Raw genomic sequence first — 20,350 nt, 5'->3', positions numbered from 1 at the left:
ACTGGCGCAGGCCTGGCACTCCTGGGCTAAGACCCCACTCCACATGTCTGTGATATCGGCATCTTTTGTAGGGCTCTCGTCCAGGCGACCAGGACCACTGTCTATGTTGTGACGATCCAGAACATAGACTCTGTGACTCGGTGAGAATCCCCAGGCCCAGTGGTTGGGCTGAAGCAAGGTAGTTGGCGAGGGTGTAGTGTTTCTGAGCTGTTCATGTGTCTATTCTAGGGCCCAAGTCCAGTCCTACCTTGATGCCTACTTTGTCTTCTCCAACGGGACAGCCCTGACACTTAACGAGCTGAATATGTGAGTGGAGCTGTCTGGGAGGGTGGGCAGGAGAAGCAGAACAAGAAGCCCCCAGGGGAGGTCAGTGACCCTTGGAATCTGTGGCAGGATGATCCGGAGAGACCAGGATTCTCTGACTCAGCTGCTGGAACAGGGACTGGTGGTGGTGGTGAGTGCAGCAGACTGAGGTCATGGGTGGGGGAGGGACATGGATGCCACAGCCTCCTCACCCTCCCTCTTCTGCAGAGCTCCCAGGAGAGCCAGGAGTCTGATCAGCCGAAACTGCTCACCAGTGTCATCATAGGACTGGGGGTGGCCATGGTGCTGGTCCTGGTGATTTTGATCACTGCCCTCCTGTGTGTGCGGAAGAGGTACGGTTCGCACTTCTCCCTTTGTCCCCAGCTGTCTCCTCGCCCAGATACCTAATATATGTGGGGTGGGTAGGAAGAACTTGGGGTCAGGCATCAGGGGCATGTGCAAGACTGTGGGTGAGCCGCCTTCCCATCCTAGGCCTGTCTCCTTGCCAGCAGAATGGGTTTGGTGCTAGATTCTTCCATGAGTTTGGGGTAGAAATGTTGAGCACTTCAACCCATTGCCATTTCCCCTTCCCAGAACACAATTGGTAGCATCCCGGGTCTCCCTCTGGGTGTCACTGCTGGCTGCCTATGTGACCCTTTGACAACACGTCGCCTTTGCTGGTGGTTCTGCCCCCTACAAAATGCAGCTAAAATTATCACCAGCTAGGGTCCTTGTGCAGCCACAGTCCAAGGGCCTCCCTAGGCAGCAGGTGAGCAGGTTGCAAATGTGACCTCCTCCTGGTTCAACAGTTACCAGCGGAAGCTTCAAGCTATGAAGGCTGGCAAGGAGGCCCGGAAGACACCAATAGAAGCAATGACTTCATCTGCTGCTAACATCCCTGGCACTAACATGTTCAACACTGAGCGGTGAGCAGGAGTCAAAGGGGAGCAAAGACTTTGTAAGATGACTGAAGGCCATAGCTGCTTGACCAAACTTTCTCCCCAGAGCCAACCCCATGCTGGATCTTCCCACCAAGGATCTGGGATTGGAGTACCTCTCCTCCGGTGACTTGGACAATGTCAGGTGAACAGCACTTCTCACTACCAGACTAGTTGTTGGTAGCGGGACATAAATGTTGATGAGGATAATGGTGATGGTGGTAGTTATGGTGATAATGACAATGGTGGGGAGGGCAAGGGTGTTGATGCTGGTGCTGATGCTGGTGCTGATGATGGTGATAGTGGTAGTGATGGTAGTGGTATAGGCAGTGATGCTGATAGTAACGTTGGTGGTGATGGTGATGCTTATGATGCCGGTGGTGATGGTGGTGGTAATGTTGGTGGCAAGGCCACAGATTGGGAAGGTTGGGTCAGTTTGCTAACAATCTAAGTTCTATCACTTTTCCCATAGCCTCAATTCCCTGGACAAAAACGCTGTGGACTTGGACACGGATAGCAAGGAAATCAAAGTAAGATATAGGATGAGTTGGTACCTGGGGCTTCTGACTTGAGATTCTTCTCTGAAGGAGTGGAATTCAGGATGAAAGAGGCCCAATCCCTGGTCCTCCCTAATGTGCTCTTTGGTGAGATGCTTCTTGCTTTTAGCTTTCAGTTCTTTTCATCTGCAAATGGTCACTGAAACATTAACTCTGCAAGGCTGATGTGGGGGTTCAATCAGAGCCAGCATGTGGTGTAAAGTTACAGCACTTGCTGAGGTTCTGGTTCCATCCCCAGCACAACCAACCAACCAACCAACCAACCAACCAACAAACAAACAAAAAACAACACAGCAAAACCAAACCAACAAAAAAAGAGAAGGAAAAAACCTAGCATGTAGTCAGAAACCGGTTCTGCCTATTTTTGATCTCTATACAAATGCTAGTAGAAATCTGGACATGAACAAGGGTACCAGAGGAGAGAAGAGAAGCTCATCACTGACTAAATGGCAACAGCACTTTTTGTTAACTAGGTTAGTTGGTTAGTTAGTTAGTTAGTAGACGAGATCAAGAACTCAGTTTGGAATCACCTGGGGAACTCTAAAACAACTGTGATGCTCAGGTCAGTTCAGATTCTGATCCTGATGGCCCATGGTGGGACAGGGTGGGACAGGGCAAGGACATGCGGCCAAAGCTCCCTGGAGTATTCTAGTTTCTTGATGAAGCTTTGTTTTGCGACAGGGTCTTACGGTGTAGCCTAAGACCAACCTCAAACTTTCCATCCTCCTGCTGCAGTCTCTTGAGCGGTGGATTACATCCACGCTGCCTTGTCTGACTCTTCAGGCAATCCCAGTGTCCAGGTAGAATGGAGAACTGGTCAGCGACCCCAGGAGGAGCTCTCTAGAGGAACAGACTGGAGCAGAAGTCCCTGGAGCCCGTTAGCTGCACTAGTTCATTTCTTGGAAAGAAGTAGTGTTTGCCTCGTCACACCCACCCTTCCCCATGGGCCCAGCCTGCCCGTGCTGCTGCCCTTAGTCTCCCTGAGGACTCTTCTCTTTCTCTTTCTTTTTGAGACAAGTTTGTGTGTGTGTGTGTAGCCTTGGCTGTCCTAGAACTCACTCTGTAGACCAGGCTGGCTTCGAACTCGGAGATCTGCCTGCCTTTGCCTCCCAAGTCCTGGGATTAAAGGCATGTGCCATCATTGCCCAGCGAGTACTAATTTCTTAGATAGATTGAGTCAACCAAAGCTTCTCTTGGGTTTGTACAGGGGTCCAAATGTATCATGGTGAAAAGTCCAGCAGAGAGACTTCTAGACGGGCTCCCAAGAATGGGGATCATGGACAGGAAGCCAGTCAGCCCCTGTGTGTGGCCCATCTCAGTGTGAAGGCGGTTTGGGGCAAAAACTCTAGTGAACTCTGACAGAATTGAGGCAAAAACGTCCAAGGCCCTGAGGAGGGCACTGTGGACTTCCCCCAAAAGTGGAGTTAGGGGCTCCTGATTGACCTGTGGGCTGGAAAGAACAGGACTTCTGAGAGAAGAGTCTGGAGAGAGGGTGTGGCTAGCTAGGGGACAGAGGATTTTTCTTTATCTCGCAATCCCCAAATGCCACCACCCATAGGGCTCTGTAAACACTGTGTACAAGGTGTGAGAACCGGGAGATCACCCAGTCCCCCTGCCAATCCAGCAGCACGGATGCAGATGCTCAGGGAGTGTTGTCTGCCTTAAGGCCAGGCAGCCTGCGGTAAATCAGATCAGAAGTCAAGACTGCTGGCTTAGGTGCCAGGTTACGTTATCTGGTGCTGTGCTGGTTGCTTTGGGCTCAGGGTCTGTAAGCACAGACTGACTAATGTCTCCGGGGCTCTTGGCTGCTCCGCTGTTTACCAGGGATGGTGACATCTCCAGGCTGGAAAAAAGCCCTTTTAGAATTCAGGCAAAGGCAGGGGTGACTTGGGGCTCTGGCCTTGTGGAGGCAGGGCGTGGAGGCTGCAGCAGAGTAACCTGGCTCAGGGGCTGGGCCCTCCCACAGGAAAGTATATGTCTGAGGAGGAATGAGGGATGGTGGGCTGTGTGAGTGACGTCACATGGGGAGACAAGAGGAAGGACAGCAGAGGTGTGTTAGTGCTATGACAAGGTACAGCTGTAACCCTGGGTGACATTTCCGAAAGACAGGAGATGGCAAATTCAAGCAGAATCTAGTGTTGTACCAGGACATCCACGAGAATGGCTGACCAATTACTGCTCTGCCTCTTCTTAGCTAGGGTGATGCCCAGAGTCTGCCTTCCTCAGCAGGCTATCTGTGGCTCTATCAGGGAACTGATGGACCTTGTCCAACACATGGCCTGCTCTGGGGTACAGGTGGCACGAACTATGACCAAGTTGCTCTTTGGTCTAGGACAGGGCAGAATGCTAGAACATTGCTCTGTTGGGGTTAGGCAAAGGCCAAAGGTGACTCCCTAGGCCCACCCCACCTGTACCACTCCTGGTCATGGCTGTCTCTGCTAGACAGCAAGGAGACAGAGGCCCCAACAGGAGCGAGCCTAAGGAATGAGGGTGGGAACCTCCAGGCAAGGAGCCATCTGGTGACGACTGCGAAAGCTCATTGCTGTCCTAGGGTCTGGGGCGAGAACCCCATCTTCACCCTTCCCTCCTTGTCTCTCCAGAAGCCGCTTCCACACAACTCGCCTGAACCAGACCCAGAGCCCCTGAGTGCAGTGCTCTCGGGAAGGCCGGTGAGCACAGGTAGACAGCAGAAGAGAGATCTGTCCTTCACCAACCCTGGCCTGGACACCGTAGACCTGTGATGGAGACCTTCATTCTTCGAGTGCAATCTGTATTGCCTGCCTTCCCCTAAATATAATATATGATCTTTCAATCATAGACGAGAGTTGGGGAGAGGTTTTATTACCAATGTATACGGTGACAGTTAGTAGCCAAAAACTGAGGCTCAAGGGAAAGGGACCAGGGTGCTGGGTGGTTACAAGGAACTTGAGGCTCACAGCATTGTGGGGGGAAAGGTGGCAGATAAGAGAGAGACCTTTAAAAGACAACTGCAGATGTCAAATGAGCTCTCCGTCCTGTCCCTGATACCCAAGACCAGCTGTCACCCAGACACCCCAGCGGCCTGAGACCTTCTAGGAGCCTCACTATGACCTTGGGTGTGTAAGACCCTCTGATCTTTCCATGACTCTCCCTTCTCAGCTGAGCCCCAGGGCACTTCTAGCCTTTGGCCTCTATGGGGAATGTGCATAGTGACTGGGTAGGAGGGGAAACAGGGCTAGGGGGTCTAGGTGGGGAGAGACAGGAGTGGGGTTAGGACTACCAACAGCATGCAAGAGACACCCTGGCCGTGGGGCCAGCACCATGTGGAGACCCCTCATTGCTCAGACTCACGCCCCCCTCCCCCGCCCCAGCCTCCCATTCAGAGTCTGCTTTTCTGGTGGCCTCGCACCAGTCCTAGCACACGCGGAGGAACACTTGGAGATCTGCATGCTATCTTTCCCAGTTCTAGGGACCTGGGCCGCCTGGAGGCCTCAAAGCACCAGTCTGGCCATCTCAGGAGCCTGCCTCAGCTCTAGGGTGGAGGGATGGGAGCAGGCACCTGTGCTCTCCCTGTACTACCTGAGGGAGTGGAGCGAAAGGCTGTGAGGGCAACGGGGCGGGATTGTCAAGGGCTAGATGTGTGGGCTCGTGGTCGCAAAGGGACTGGGAAAGGGGGTTTCGTCAGTGTTTGGGAAGGGAGGGACTGAAAAGGAAGCCCCTAAAGGCTGCCCACTCCTCGGAGGCCTGAACGCACGGGGTTGGGGGTGGGGCGTAGCTCTCAAGGGCTTGCTATCAAGAAGGGAGCCTGAGAAGGTTGGAAACCCGGGGCTACAAAAATGGGGACCGATCACTCGGCCGTGGGTCCCGCCCGCGAGCAGCATCGCGGCCGGCGCACACTCTGCAGCAGCGCGCGGAAGAGGCCAGGCGGGCGCTTGGCGGCGCCCTCGGCGGGCGCGGTGCGCACGGAGCCTGCACGGCCTGTGCCCGCGCGGACGGCGGGCGGCGGCGCCGGCGCCCCTTGGCGGCCGTGCTCCTCTATCTGGCGCTCCAGATGCTTCTGAATGGCCATGCCCAGCACCTCCACTTCCATGGAGGCGCCGTACACCTCCCACGTCATGCCCTTCTCGTCCCAGCTCACGTCGCGCACCGGCTCGGCCGCCTCCTGGGGTGCCATGGCGGCCGCCAACACCGAGCCGGGCCGGACCCGCACCTCTGGGAAGGCGGGCGGCGCGGCGGGCGGTGCCGCGGTCTGCGGAGTCATTGGCCCGGTGGCCACGGAGCGCGTCTCGGCGGCTCCCAGCGACACCTGCAGGCCCGCGTCCCGGCGCGACGGTGGCCCGGGCGAGGGGTTGGGCTCGCGCGGTGCCGCCTGGAAGCTGAAGGCCGGGCCGGCCGCGCCGTCCTGCGGGGACATGGGGCTCAACGCCACCGAGACGCTGGCCTGAGCACCGGCCTGTGTGCCCGCGTCCTCGCGGGGTGGTGGCGCTCCCGCGTCCCACGACGGAGCCTTGGTGAAGTTGTCGCGAGTCCGTGGCCCTGTTGGGGGCGCTGCACCCTCCGCGCGGGGGCTCTTCTGAGCCGCAGCTGCCGCTAGGTCTTTCTGGCTGGTGCTGGCACAGGGCGCTGGCTCTGGCAGGACCCCGGGGCTCCGGGCATCTCCCAGAGGCTGGGCTGAACTGCAGGCTGTACCATCGGATGGCCTGAAAGGGGCCTTGGCCTTCTCCAGAGGCAGAGGTGTGGTCTCAGCCAAGGTTTGAGACTCTGCTTTTCTAGGAGATGGAGATGAGGAGTCAGTCTTCCCTAGGGACACAGGTTCCACAGACGCAGGGGGCTCGACTTTTCCCGGGGGATCCATCTTCCCAGACACCTGTGGCTGCTCTTTTTGCAAAGTTGGCACCTCCACATTTCCCGGGGATGTGGTACCCGGAAGCTGGGTTACCACCTTGACCCCAGACTTGGGCTCAGCACTCCCTGAGACCCTGGTGGAGTTCACAGGATTCCTCTTTTCTGGAGCCTTCGCCTCTGGATTGCCTTCTGCTCTTTCCGAGGCCATGAGATCTGCCTTTCCTGGGGACACCATAGCTAGTTTTCCTGAAGCCGTTGGGACCACTTTTCCTAAAGTCGTGGAGTCGGCTTCTTTAGAGAGAACAGTTTCTGCCTTTCCCTGGCTTGCAGAGCCCACCTTGCTGGAAGTGAGGGGCCCAGCCTTCTCTGAGGCTGTGGGACTTGCCTTCTCCAAGGACTGTGGGTCTCCTTTCCTCTCAGCTGCTGTCTCAGCTTTTGCAGCAGACAGGGACCCCCACGTCCCCAGAGACTTGGCATCTCCTGAACTTGAAGACATGGGGTCTGTCTTTCCTGAAGACTCAGGATTCCCTTTTTGAGATGTTTTTATGTTTCCTGTGACTGTTGTGTGATCTGCCCTTCTAGAAGACTTTGTGTCCTCTCTTCCTGAGGATAGGGTTTCTGTCTTCACCAACGACACGCGTTCTGCCTGCCCAGAAGACAAGAGTTCTGGTTTCACTGGGGACACAAGTTCCACATTTTTTAAGGAAACTGGGTCCGCACTGCCTGGAGGTCCCGGACTGTTCACAGATGCTGCATCTGTCTTTGCCGGAAGTACACCTCCTGGCTGTCCAGCCGATACTGCTTCTGTCATTCTCGTAGACACAGGCCCACCCTCTCTTGAGGAGGGAGGGTCCTCTTTTGCTGAGGACAAAGTTTCTGTATTTCCCACAGCTGCAGGATCCGCCATCCCCAAACATACAGGACTCACCTTTTTGGTCCCAGGAGTCACTGTTCCTGAGGATATAAGTTCTGTCTTGCTTGATGATCCTGGAGTTATCTTTCCTGAGAATCCAGGATCTGCCTTTTTAGTGGATGCAGGGTCTGCCTTTTCTGGAGGGTCCATATCTTTTTTCTCCAAAGACACAAGATCTCCCTTTGCTGCAGACCCAGGGTGCTCTCTTTTGGAATATGTGGGATCCTCCTTTCTTGGCTCCACTTTGCCCAAGGATACAGGCTCTCCCTTTCTTACAGCCACAGGCTCTTCCCCTTCTGGAGACATTGTATCCACCATACTGGAGCACATTGGATCTACTCTTCCCAAGGACCCGGAATCCTCCTTCCTTGGAGTTGCACAATCCATCTTTCCAACAGTTCCAGGCTCCCCCTTTCCAATCAACACGGATTCTTCCTTCCTCAAGGACCCAGCCTCTTCCCTTCCTGTGGGAGTAGAATCTGCCTGCTTCAAGGAGTTGGAATCCATCTTTTCCAAGAACACAGGATTTCTGTGCTCTGGGGTCATAGGAGCAGCTTCTGCTGAGGACACGGGCTCTGGCTTCCCAAACAAAGCTGTTTCAGAGGCTCCTGAGATCAAGGCTCCATGTCCTCTCACTGTCTCTGGCAGAGGAGTGCAGGGAGGAGAGGAGCAGGCTAAGTTCCCAGCGGGGCTCTCAGAGCAGGAGGCCCCTTCCCCAGCCCCACTGGGACCGCTGTGTCTGGAGTCCATGCCTAGGCTTTGGTCAAGGGTATGCTTTGGGGGTGCAGGGATGGCCTTTGGGGAGGAGCAGCAGTCCCTCATGACCGGGCCCCCAGTGCCCAGGCTCCCATTGTGTGGGAAGCAGAGGGGTCTTGGGAGGCTGGAGTCCTTCTGAAGCAGTTGGAGCCAGGTTGGTCTTCAGTACTGATCATCTACACTCAGAGCCATGCTTGAGCTCAGGACAGCTGTGGCTTCTGAAACAGAGAGAACAGACTCAGGCTTAAGACACACTCCAGGGGGAACAACTCAGCCATGTCCAGGCTCCTCCCTGGATTCTCTGTCCCTGTCTGGTCCTCTCGTCAAGAAGGCCTCAGCTAAAACCATGAACCCAATCCTATCACTCCCTTGCACCATCACACCCAACAACCATCTAAGAAGCCAGTGCTCCCAGCACTCGGGATACCACGGCAGGAGAATTTCTAGCACGAGGCCAAGCTGGGCTACACAGTACCCAGCCTCAAGACAGACAGACAAACTGACCCTTCACAGCTTGACCAATCTGATCTTTCAACTTCACTACAGTTTCCTCACCTTCGTCAGCCTTATCTCATGCAACGTGCTACCCAAAGGGAGGCGCTTGTTCTCAAGGCCAATGGCTGAAAACTTTTGATGTCGCTGGGCTAGAAGGGTCATTTCAATGAGGGAAGCAAGCTGCATACGAAACAAGGCGGGGGTAGCGTAACTGGCAAATTGTGGAGTGCATGGCTTTCCGAAGGGGGATCAAATGCTGTCCCGGAGGCTTGAAACCTAGGAACTCTTGCTCTGGTGCCATAGGAAAATGAGAAAGCCAGACTTTGATGTAAAATATGCTAACTAATTCAAGATTTAAATAAAAACCCCAAACACTATGTGGGCCAAAGAAAACATGTCTGTAGGCCACCAGTTTATGTCTGTGTAGGGGAGCTGTGAACGGCCTGTCAAGGAAAGAAGACAGTCATGAGCTTTCAAAGACTGCTCTGAGGTGGTGTGGCAGTTGCGGTAGAAGGAGAAAGGAGCTGGCCAAGACCCAGGAGGAAGCCAGTCAGCTTCTCATTCAAGTGGTCCGCCTTCATTCTCATAGCCCCGCCTATGCAATGTGCCCTGAAGATCCGTCCTTCAGGCAGAAATGAGATCTGTGGAACTGGTGGAAGGCAATTGGCTGTAGTGAACGATGGTGGGCGTGGTCTGCAGAGTACTGGGTAAGGTGGGGGATTGCTGGGCTGGAGATCCGAGGAGAGAGGAAACTGTTTGGGATGAGGCCCGTTTGTGATGCCTGGGGAGCGTCTGGGAAGAGGGGCCAGCAGGCAGATAGATGGACCTAGGAGAAACTGCCATCACCCTGCCGCAGCCAGAATGAGCAGAGTTGGTGATGGTGTTGGGGTGATGGCCCCCAGACCATCTTACCCATGGTCAGGCCAGAATCTCTAGAGCAGCAGTCCTCAACCAGTGGGTCGCAACCCCTTCAGGTTGAGTATCAGCTATCCTGTATATCAGATATTTACATTATGATTCATAACAGTAGCAAAATTATAGTTATGAAGCAGCAATGGAATAATTTTATGGTTGGGGGTCACCAAACATGAGGCACTGTACTTGAGGGTCGCGGCATTAGGAAGGCTGAGGACCACTGCTCTAGAGCCTCTCTTGGCTTTCATAGGCCACGAACCACCTGTCAGTGAAATATAATGAATCCGCCTTGAAAACGTATCCAAACCTGGCTGCCATCCTGGGCCCCTGCCATTCTGGGCCCCATGCGTCAACACTCTGCACCTGGATTACCCTTACTTTCCCTTCCCCTATCCAGTTTATTCTTAAAAGCTGTGGGAAGAAGGATCTTAAACCCCAGGCAGATCACCTTCTGCTCAGAACCGTTCAGCATCTCCCCAGTTGATGCGAACAAGCAGCAGATACAGTAACTCCGGAAACCCTGCATTTGCTGGTTCTGTTGTCTCTGGTCTGGTCCACCCTCCTCGCATCCTTCCCTCTCTGTGTGTGGTTTTAGCTTCAATGGGCTACTGCATGGTTTCTTAAATACCACCCAACGCTCTCAGGGCCTTTCCACCGGCCATCTCACTCCAGGTCCTGCATGGTTTACTCTCTGAGGTCTTTCCTGATCTATCCTGTATAAACTAATCATTCTCAACGCTGATGTCACTCTCCATCCACTGTGTGTCTATATAGACAGTCTCACTATGTAGACTGTGTGGCTGGCTTGGAACTCTCTATGTAGACCAGGCTAGCCTCAAATTCTCAGAACTCTGTCTACCTTTCCCTCCTCAGTGCTGGGGTTAAAGGGACCACACCCAGTTTTGTTTTCCTGAATTTTTAAAATCCAAAATACTTGTTACTGTCTGTTGTGCTGTAGATCTGTGTTCATTGAATGCTAGCCCCATGGGATGGCACAGCTGTAATTGCAGTGTTTGGCAACAAAAGCAGGAGCTTGAATTTGAGGTCAGCCAGGGCTACATTGCAAGAACTGGTTTCAAAACAAATCATAACACACACACACACACACACATGCAGTCACACAAGGACTTCTAAGCAATAGGGACTTTACTGTTCTCATCCACACATCAGCGTCAAGAACAACAGGCATGCACATGGAAAGGAATTTCTCAGGAAGTATTAGCCATGTGAAACACTGCATGAGCCTTCTGACATCCAGCAGCGCTACCCCTAGACCCAGACTCCCCTTATTCTTGTTGGGAAATTAAACCAGCTGTGCTCTTCTAGGAAGGGTGTTTGTCAATCTCTACATGTATTTACAAGACACACAGTGATTTAGCCAGCAAGCCCCCTTCCAGGGATATTTCTGCAGACACAGGATGGTACCTCAGCTTACAGGAGAGCCCCCGGTGGTGAGGAAGTCAGAAATGGCCAGGGTATGTGAGACAGCCACATGGACCACCACACAGACACTGGAACATGTAGAGTGAAGAGGAGAGATGCCTGAGAGAGACTGAGCAAACAAAGACACGTAGGGACAGGGGCAACATGACCGCCAGGATTCTGAGCGTGTGGCTGACGGAAACCATGTGCGTGTTCATGGGATTATTTATAGGCAGAAAATTCCAAGATAAAATCTCGTGAAACTTTCATTGTGACAGCCTCTCTATAGTAAGACCCGGATCTGAGGGCAAAAGAGCCTTTCTTTGTATTTGGGTCTGAATTCGGGTTGTAGGTGAGCACTGCACGTGTGCTGTGACAGTGGCCGTGTGTCCTGAGAAACGCATGCTGTGGGTGATCTTGCAGTTGCTTAAATAGCACAATGTGTACTTAGTACAACCCTAAACAGTGTGGGTCAGCAACTCTCTGTGGCCTCTGGATGCAATCAGGAGACTCAGTCAATCTGAGATGATACGGGGAATCTCTAGCACACCATCTATAGTCAATGAAAATGCGCAATTTAAATTATGTGCAGGTGTTTCTCTGCATATAGGTATATGTGCATGTGTGCATAAACCGAGGAGACCAGAGGCCTCCTCCTGGAACTCCTCCCCCTGGAACTGGAATTACAGGTGGTTGTAACAAGGATGCTGGGAACTGAGTAGGGGTCCTTTGCAAGCGCGCTAAGTGTTCTTAACTGGCAAGCCATCTCTCCAGCCCTATATTAACTTAGAAGAATAAACAGAAGGAGTTCATCCTAAAAAAAACAGCAAAGGGTTGTGGATGTAGCTCGGTGGATTGCCTAGATAGCTAGAGTGATTGCCTAGCATGTGCAGGGCCCTGGGTTCCTTCCCCAAACCACAAGAAAACCACCAACTAACAGTTTCAAACTGTAGGTCCCTACACCAGTGACCCAGCCATTGTCAGGTCATCCTCCTGGGCACTGCTCACTTTCTGTGTCCACAGGATTGGCAGCACGAACAGGTCAGGAGCACTTTGTGCTGAACCTGAGGAGGCGATGGGAGCTCTCACTCCATTTTGCATGGCTGCACAGTTTTGAAAGAACAGAAAAGTGAGAGAAACCTCTACTGGATCTGTGTGAGGAAGTCATCTCCCCAATGCTTGTCTAAGCCCGTACAGTCACCTCCTTTCTTTGTTGGTATTTATCTTCTATAACTTCTTCTCACACCCAAGCAACACACACACAGACACACACAGAGAGACACACACACACAGACACACACACAGAGACACACACACACAAACACACACACAGAGAAAGAGAGAAAGCGAGAGAGAGAGAGCTTTGTGCACACCCATGGCTTGGCATTCCCTCCTGTCTCAGCTTCCACACACCCTCTGCTGTGAGAATCTTTTCCTCCTAGACTGACTGTGTCATTAACATTTTGGTTCTCAGCTTAAATGTTCCCTCCTCCAGGAAGCCTTTTTTGCCCACCAGCTTCCTCCAGAGTCTCATGGCCCCTTCCTATATCCCCCTTCCCAGGTTTCTATCACTCTGCATGTGCCCATTTTTTTGGTTATTGTTGTTGTTGTTATTGTTGTTGTTGTTTTTCCTCGAGACAGTCTTCCTCTGTAGCTTTGAAGCCTGTCCTAGAACTCACTCTGTAGTCCATACTGGCCTTGAACTCACAGAGATCTGCCTGTCTCTACCTCCCAAGTGAGGGATTAAAGGTGTGTGCCAACATGGCTCAGCTGCCTGTGTCCATTTAACTTGAGTCCCTGACTGGGCTTCAGGTTCCTGCTGAGTCCTAACTGTTCACCACTGGGTTCCCTAAATCTCAAGTCTGAGGCTTGAGGTGATGGTAGTCATCCCAGGGATGGACACACAGGAGGGCAGTCTTGCTGAGGACTATAGGCTCCTCGGTTTTGGAGAGCTGAACTGGATGTCTTTTTAATTTATGGGGGGTGTGCAAGAGTCACGTGGGTGTGGTTGAAGTTTTGGATCTGGATTCCATCAGCATAAAAACAAGGGTATGGAAGAACCCTAGTCTGCAGGGACAGGCAGGCATCGGACATGAGCGGCATGCGTGAGTCTGTCTTCGTTTACTTTGCCCACCAATAGTGATGTTGGGATAGAGCAAAGGAGATGACTAAAGGTCCCGAAGCAAGAGAGACCCCAATACCCTCCAGTGAAAGAGCCTGGAAGGATCACGGTGGGGGTCGTGACAAAAATACTGGACCCTAGAAAGCGGTAGTGGCACCCAGTTCCAGCTTCTTTGACAAATGAGAATGCACCCAGTAACGCAACACTTACTGGACACCTCTGCAAATTCCACATGCTGGGGATACGGGAAAGGATGAGGAGAGGGTAATAAGCCAGTAGTAAATAAATGATGTCATTTCTGATATGCCATGTTGTGAGGACAAAGGAGTGGGCCGCTGGTCGGGACACGTGGTCAAGAAGGCCCCTCTGAGGAGGTTGACATTGGAGCCAGCCATGAGAAAGCCAGAGAGGCTGGAGCAGAGCTGGTATCAGAGAGGGAGCGGATAGGAGGGAGAGGCCTTGTGGGAGTGGTGGGTACTATCCTAAGGGTACCGAGCAAACACTGCTGTGTTTTAAACAGGAAGTGTGAGTGACTGTTTTGTGGCCAGGTCCTTAATTCACTGAGCAAAGTCACACATATGGATTTTTTATATTTTAAATATTGGCTCATTTTTCACATACCACGAAGGCCAAACAAAACAATTGTTCCGGTCGATTTTGTGACCCATCTTGTCCTTGGGACTGTGGGAAGGAATATGATAAACCCGAGTGATTGGGCAGATGGCCAAGAGAAAGTACCCGGATTCCAGTGAGGACCAAGGTCTGTTTGCCATGTTTCCCAGTTTCCTCCTTTGGAACACAGAAATGTAACAGCTGCCCAGCAATTACACAGGGAGGGACGTACAGCCCGCAAGGGTCAGAAAAGGCTAAAGGAGCGGTTCCCCGGCCCTTACTACCCCTTAATTCACATCGGTAGTCCAGCCCATCCTAGGGGTCTCCCCACAGCAGCCCCTGCCTCCGGTGTGTGGCCTGGGCAGAAAGTGCAGACAGCTCACTGGTCAGCAGCTCTGAGTCTCCCATCAGGGCCCTTCTCACTAACCCCACCACTCACACCGACTCATGCCTCCCTCCCCACCAGGCCTGTCGTGAGAATTAGAGTAGATGAGGGGTGTGCATGGTTCTGCGCACGTTAGGGCCAGGCTGTGTAGATGGAAAGACTGTTTTTATCTACTCAGCCTGTCAGAGCCCAGCTGTGCTCCCAGGAGGGGGCGGGGGTGGGGGGCTGAGTCTGAAATGGTTGCAGCAGAGACAAAATTCAGCAAAATCTGTCGTTAGGACATGCTTGTTTGGCCTACAATGCTAACAAATTATTTTTTAAGTCTGTGTGTGTGTGTCTGTATGTTGTGTGTCTGTGTGTGTATGTGTCTGTGTGTTGTGTGTCTCTGTGTGTATGTGTCTCTGTGTTTGTCTATGTGTCTCTCTCTGTGTGTATATATGTGTCTGTGTGTATGTGTGTGTCTGTCTGTGTGTGTCTATGTGTATGTGTGTGTCTGTGTGTGTATATATGTGTTCGTGTGTGTCTGTGCATGTGTGTATGTCTCTGTGTGTGTCTGTATGTGTGTAGGTGTGTGTATGAGTCTGTGTGTATGTGTGTGTGTCTCTATGTGTATATATGTGTTCGTGTGTGTCTGTGCATGTGTGTGTATCTCTGTGTGTGTCTGTATGTGTGTGTCTGTGTGTGTATATATGTGTCTGTGCATGTTTGTGCGTGTATGTCTGTGTGTGTATGTGTGTGTCCATATGTACCAAAGGTCAACCTTGGATCTTATCCTTGGGAGCTGTCCACCTTATTTTTGGGGCAGGATCTCTCACTGGAACCTGGGACTCACCTATTAGGCAGGCTAGCTGGCCAGTGAGGCTCAGGGACCTTTCTGTCTCTGGTTCTCTGGAGCTTTTTTTATGTGGGTGGAGGGGATCAAACCTCTCTAGCACCTTAAGTCAATTTTAAATAAAGGAGCAAAGTCATCAACATCTAAACATTGATAGAGTCCGTGTGGAAATCCAATGTCCAGGTTTATTCTGGCAAACTAAAATTTGGCAAGCTGAGCAGGGCGGTGGTGGCACACGCATTTAATCCCAGCTCTCGGGAGGCAGAGGCAGGCGGATCTCTGTGAGTTCGAGACCAGCCTGGTTTACGGAGCTAGTTCCAGGACAGGCTCCAAAGCCACAGAGAAACCCTGTCTCGAAAAAACAACAACAACAACAACAACAACAAAAATTTGGCAAGCTGAGCATGCTTCCTGCAGAGCAACAGCCAGCTGGAGCTGAGAAGAGTGTCCTGAAGGAGGCGAATAGCCACAATCCCCCTCTCCCGATGATGCCCTGGATACTAACTGTCCATTGCCACTCATCTCTGATCATCAGATCCTCATGTATGTTACCTTCCTGTCCTGCAGTGTCTAAGTTTTCACACCTTACTCATGTGCCAAGAAAAGCAGGAAGTAACTCTGTCCAAGTGCTTCTAGAGCCCACACACCTGTCCGGCAGGAGATATGCTCCTGGTCTCCAAGAAGGAAGCGGGAAGTCCGGCAGGTAGGCATGGCCATGTGTTAGTATGCCCCTACTGCAAAGCCAGGAAGAGGTTGGCGTCCCAGTTCCCAGCTCCAGCTTCTCAGCTTCTGAGGTGGGACTGCGCCCAGTACAGGGGACGGACAGCTTGTCTAGATGTGGGTCAAGCCCCAACCTAGTCACTAACTTGTCCTGTGACTTTGTGTGGGTTTTCCCACTCTGGGAGCCTCAGTCTCCCATTCCAAAGGCCAGAGACAAACCCCAAAGGATCTGCTGCTTACAGGGCTGGGGAAATCCTTCCTGGCTTGAGAGGAGTCTCAGTAGCTTCCAGCCACTACTCCAAGGCAGCCCAGGCCTGGAGCCTCACATCCTCTTCCTCTATCCTTCCTCTAGAAACCATCTCCACTCCTATCCTACTCATGCTTAGCCCTGGACCCAGAACCCCCAGGCTCATTTTACAACGTAGACTCCACGACAACGGGGGCCCTTATCATCCCACACCATAGATGAGGACCCTGAAGTCAGGAGGAAGACTGGGGTTCAAAGCCTGGATTCTTCTCAGTCTATCAATCAACATCTGGACACTAAAGCTAGACTCTTTTCTTTCTCTTTGTGTGCGTGTGTGAATGTGGGTATTCTCAAGCACACAAGGAATTCAGAGGACCACCTCAAGGGTCAGTTCTTCACTACTAAGGTCTTCCTGTTGTACACCTTCAGCTTCTAGGGATCCTCCTCTCCCCTCTCACAGCCTGAGCGCTGAGGTTAGGCTTTGGATGGGTTCTGGAGGGCTGAATTCAGGTCCAAACACTGGCTCCTAAAGTCCCTTTCTTTTTTGGCCTAGGCCAAAGATCCTTCAAATCCTATGGGCTTCATAGGCAATAGAACCAGAAAGCATCACAGAGCAAGTCAATGTCTCTGCATACACACACATACCTTTGGGGACACGCACACCTCATGGACACACGGCTGCATATTTGGATTGGACATAAGGAGGTGTGCGTGATCCATATAGGTAACAGGCTGAAATGACCGTGTAGGGGAATGGGGGAGGGGGCAACTCATCTGGTATGCAAATGAGCAAGTGGACCGTTTGTGGAGGGACTGCACCAGCTCATGCCAGTCTGGGCCAGGACCTGGTCCCAGTCTGTCAACCCTGTGAGCACAGGATGGCCTGTGCTTTTATGCCTTGTGGGGGGCACTGGGAACCCTGTGGGCATGGGCATCTGCCATCGCGTGGCCTTACAGTTTCACCTTGGGAGAGCTAGCCTGAGGGTATGCATAGGCTCTTGTCTTTGGGCTATCCTGGGAATGCAGAGATGTGGGCAGAGAGGCGGGGCTAGCCTGGCTCTTCCATTCCCTCTAGGATTTCTTCTCAGTCTGGAGTCATCTCTACACCCCCAGCCAGGGCCAGAGCTGCCAGGCACCTGCAAGCATCTCCTCTATGGCAACAAGACTGACAAAGGCTTGTGTATGTCTGTGAGTATGACTGAAAACCCCAGGCTTCTGCCACTTGTCCCCTCATCTAGTGCCCTCACAGCGACAAGCTACCACAGGTGACGGAGTCTATAACAAAAGGTCTTCTCTGAGAGACATTCCCCACACCACCTGTCCATTTGTCCATCCACCAGTCCACAGAAGGGCAAGAATGGACGTTCAAGGGTGTGCAGACATGTGCTAGTGTGGGCTGAAGAAGAGCTAAGAGACAAAGCGAGTGTGTGCCGAAGGGTCACAGCCTATTCCAGGGTGTAGGGTGCACAAGCTGGCCAGAGCAGGGCGGCTGGGTGTCGATTAGAGTATCACTGACTTGATCCAGGATGGGTGCTGTGACTGCGTAGACCCCACTGAGTGCCCTGGGTGGGTGTACAGGTGGCCGGATTTGTGAATCTGATGGGATGACCAAGGGCCATGGCTGTGTGTGTGTGTACCTGTGGCCTCATCTAAAGATGAGGTTCCCAGGCATGATCGCGGTGTGCGACCACATCCAGGAGTGTGTGCCACACTGGGTGTGTGACGGGTGGGATGAATCAATGAGAGCAGCCCTTCCCCCCGGTGGCGGGAATCGCCCCCCTCCTGCACCGCGGTGCGGAACAAAGCGGTGGGTCGCGGGGCTGGATGCGGGGCGGCCTGCCCACACCACAGGCCGGAGCAGTGCATCGGGGCCCCGCCCCACCGCGCCCCGCCCCGCCGCCCCCGCCCCGCAGCCCGAGCCCCGCGCGGTCCAGAACCCTGGACAGCGACCCCAGCCCGAGCGCCCAGCCGCCCCACGCGCGCCGGCCACTTACCCGCGCCGGCTCCTCGCAGCTCCGGTTTCCGCCGCGCAGACCACCCCGGTGCTCCCGGCCGCGCTGGCGGGCGGACCCGATTCCGCGCTGTCCCCGGTCGGCTGGGCGCCCCGCCCCGGGCATGCGCGCTGGGCGCACCCGAGAGCCGGGAGGGGGCGCCGCGGGGGCGCGCGAGGGCCGGCAGACGCCGCCCGGGCCCGGGGGGCCGCGAGCCCGCCCGCTGCTCAGCTGGGAGCACCACGGGAGCACGGGCGGCGGCGACCCCGGAACCCAGGTCGTCCCGATTTGCCAGCTGCTTAGGCGAGGAGATTTCCCGCTTCCCACCTCGGCAGTACTTCCGGCCTCTGCGCCCTCCGCCCCGCCCCCGGCCCTTTGTTTCGCTGCTGCCCACGCTCCCGCGAGTGGCCGCCCTGGGCTGGGAGGATCCCTGCTTCCTCCCCGCAGCATCCTCCCACCCTCTGGTCCTCCCCCTGGATGTCCTCCAACAATTTATCTCACCTCATTGAGCCTCAGTTTCTAGGTCTGTAAAATGGGACTAGCATTAAATCACCTCAGAGTGGTCGTGGAATAAAAGGTTCCTGGAGTCGATGTCCAGGGCTTTCACTTGAGTCTGCAGAAGGCGTGAGGACTCACTGCCCATTTCCCTCTACATTTGAGCAGAGGAGTGGGACCCTTCCACTTCTGCCTCTCAGATGAGGACTCTGTCTTGGAAGTGACTAGAGATCCTTGTGCCTGAATTGTGAAAGCCACCTGCTAAAATAATAACGAAGGCAAATGAAACTTTTTAGGCAGGGACACAGAGCTAAAATTTGGTTTATAGATGTCAATGACTTTCGAGTCCAGTCACTCAGGAGCAAGGGGATACTCTAACCACATTTTCCAAATACAGATAAGTTTCTTGTTTGCGGCCAGGTCGAATTGCAAATTCATACAGGTTACTCCCCGCAGCCTCACACTTTGGCTTATGTCTTAGGAGCCACTTCTTATCTGATCACCAACTTAAAATAATAAAATCTAGATAGCAAGTGAGGATTTAAAATTCACAGGAAAGCCTAGATTTAGGGACGCTGCCTCTAACCAGGCACTCAGGAGTTTAGGCAGGTCGATAAGCCTGTGCTCCGAGCCAGCCTGGGCTACAAAGTGAGTCCTATATCAGCCTTGGCAAGACTTAATCTAGTAAAACAGAGAGACTCTGTTCCCAAAAATCTCAGAACAATGAAATTCAGATGCAGACCTTTTCATCGGAATAAATACGGAGCGCGGGTCCGTTTTCAGGACCACGGACAGCGCAGAGTCGCTCTCTCTTGTTATTGGTGCTGAAAATGGTTCTCCTACTGCCCAAGAGGGTACTTAATTAGCTTCAGAATTTACAAACCCTGTTTCGCATTCATTATCTCATCTTGCACCGGCCGCCCCTTCAAGGTGAGCGTTATTGGCTTTGTGACAGAGGAAGCAACCGAGGCTTAGGAAGTCCAGGAGACGCCAAAAGTGGCTTTGAGTTACAACATTCTCCCCAGAGGCAGAACGACACTGGAGCAGAACCAAGTATATTGAGAAGGCCGTGGTAGTGTTTCAGGTGAGGAAAGGGACCCGGAAGCCTTTTCTGGGGTGGATACTAGGCAACCCTTTCCTGGGGAGGGGGAGAATCAACTGGCCTTAGTCATGAGGTGGATGTTGACAGAGGCTCTTGTTGGTCCTCTGAGGTTCCACCTTGTGGATGGAGAACACATACTGTATGTGTGTTGGGGAAAAGGGGTGCTTGTGGGATGACCACCCTAAATTATGAGTCCAGAGTTGAACTCTAACGCTGCCACAGCTGGAGGCACCCCAACAGAGAGCTGACAGCCATGAGGGTGGGGAGGGCGTCAGCATATGGAGGGAGCATTTTAAACAAGCAGGCAAGCATTAGAATCCTAGTGCCTTCCAAGGAAACACCAGGCTGCTCTGAAAACGGGAGGAAGGAAGGGCAGTGAGCAAGGAGACAACGTTCTCAGGAAGTCTGCACCCTGAGAAACAGAAGAGGCATGGTGGCACACTTCTGTAATTCCAGCACTCAGAGGAGGGGAGAGAGGACCAGAAATTCATGGTCAGCTTGGACTCCATAAGATCCTGTCTTTTCCAGAAAGGGAAAAAGGAAAAGAAGAAAGAACAAAAATGAATGTGGCATCTTCCACAGAGGCAGAGGAGGTTGGGATGGGAGGGGCCAGGACAGAAGGAAAGGGAAAGATGCCAGCAAGAGGAGGCAGGAGTCTGGAAGGAGGGATGAGATGCAGATCCTGGAGATGCCTCTGAGAGCCTGGGGTGAAGATGAAAGG

At 53.1% G+C, this 20,350-nt stretch overlaps 2 protein-coding genes across 2 annotated transcripts in view; one reads left to right on the top strand and one right to left on the bottom strand.

The window, feature by feature from the left end:
* The window catches only part of Cdhr2 (cadherin related family member 2), a 35,037-nt gene extending 30,422 nt beyond the window's left edge, over positions 1-4,615 (top strand). The window contains exons 25-32 of the mRNA XM_075969565.1: positions 72-140; positions 229-306; positions 394-454; positions 532-656; positions 1,113-1,229; positions 1,309-1,386; positions 1,714-1,771; positions 4,399-4,615. Coding sequence (XP_075825680.1) covers positions 72-140; positions 229-306; positions 394-454; positions 532-656; positions 1,113-1,229; positions 1,309-1,386; positions 1,714-1,771; positions 4,399-4,539 — 727 coding nt within the window. The 3' untranslated portion in view covers positions 4,540-4,615. The remainder of the gene's footprint in view (positions 1-71; positions 141-228; positions 307-393; positions 455-531; positions 657-1,112; positions 1,230-1,308; positions 1,387-1,713; positions 1,772-4,398) is intronic.
* Positions 4,616-4,624: 9 nt separating this feature from the next.
* Gprin1 (G protein regulated inducer of neurite outgrowth 1) lies at positions 4,625-18,382 on the bottom strand. The gene is made up of 2 exons (XM_075969566.1): positions 18,036-18,382; positions 4,625-8,509 (listed from the first exon to the last, which is right to left on the bottom strand). Exon 2 carries the CDS (start codon positions 8,355-8,357, stop codon positions 5,625-5,627), a length of 2,733 nt encoding a protein of 910 aa, XP_075825681.1. The 5' UTR covers positions 8,358-8,509; positions 18,036-18,382; the 3' UTR covers positions 4,625-5,624.
* Between the last annotated feature and the right edge of the window lie 1,968 nt (positions 18,383-20,350).

Source organism: Microtus pennsylvanicus, chromosome 4 (genome assembly GCF_037038515.1).
Source record: "Microtus pennsylvanicus isolate mMicPen1 chromosome 4, mMicPen1.hap1, whole genome shotgun sequence".
NCBI lineage: Eukaryota > Metazoa > Chordata > Mammalia > Rodentia > Cricetidae > Microtus > Microtus pennsylvanicus.
Note: the sequence above shows the minus strand (reverse complement) of the source record. Positions and strands in the feature narration are given on the sequence as shown.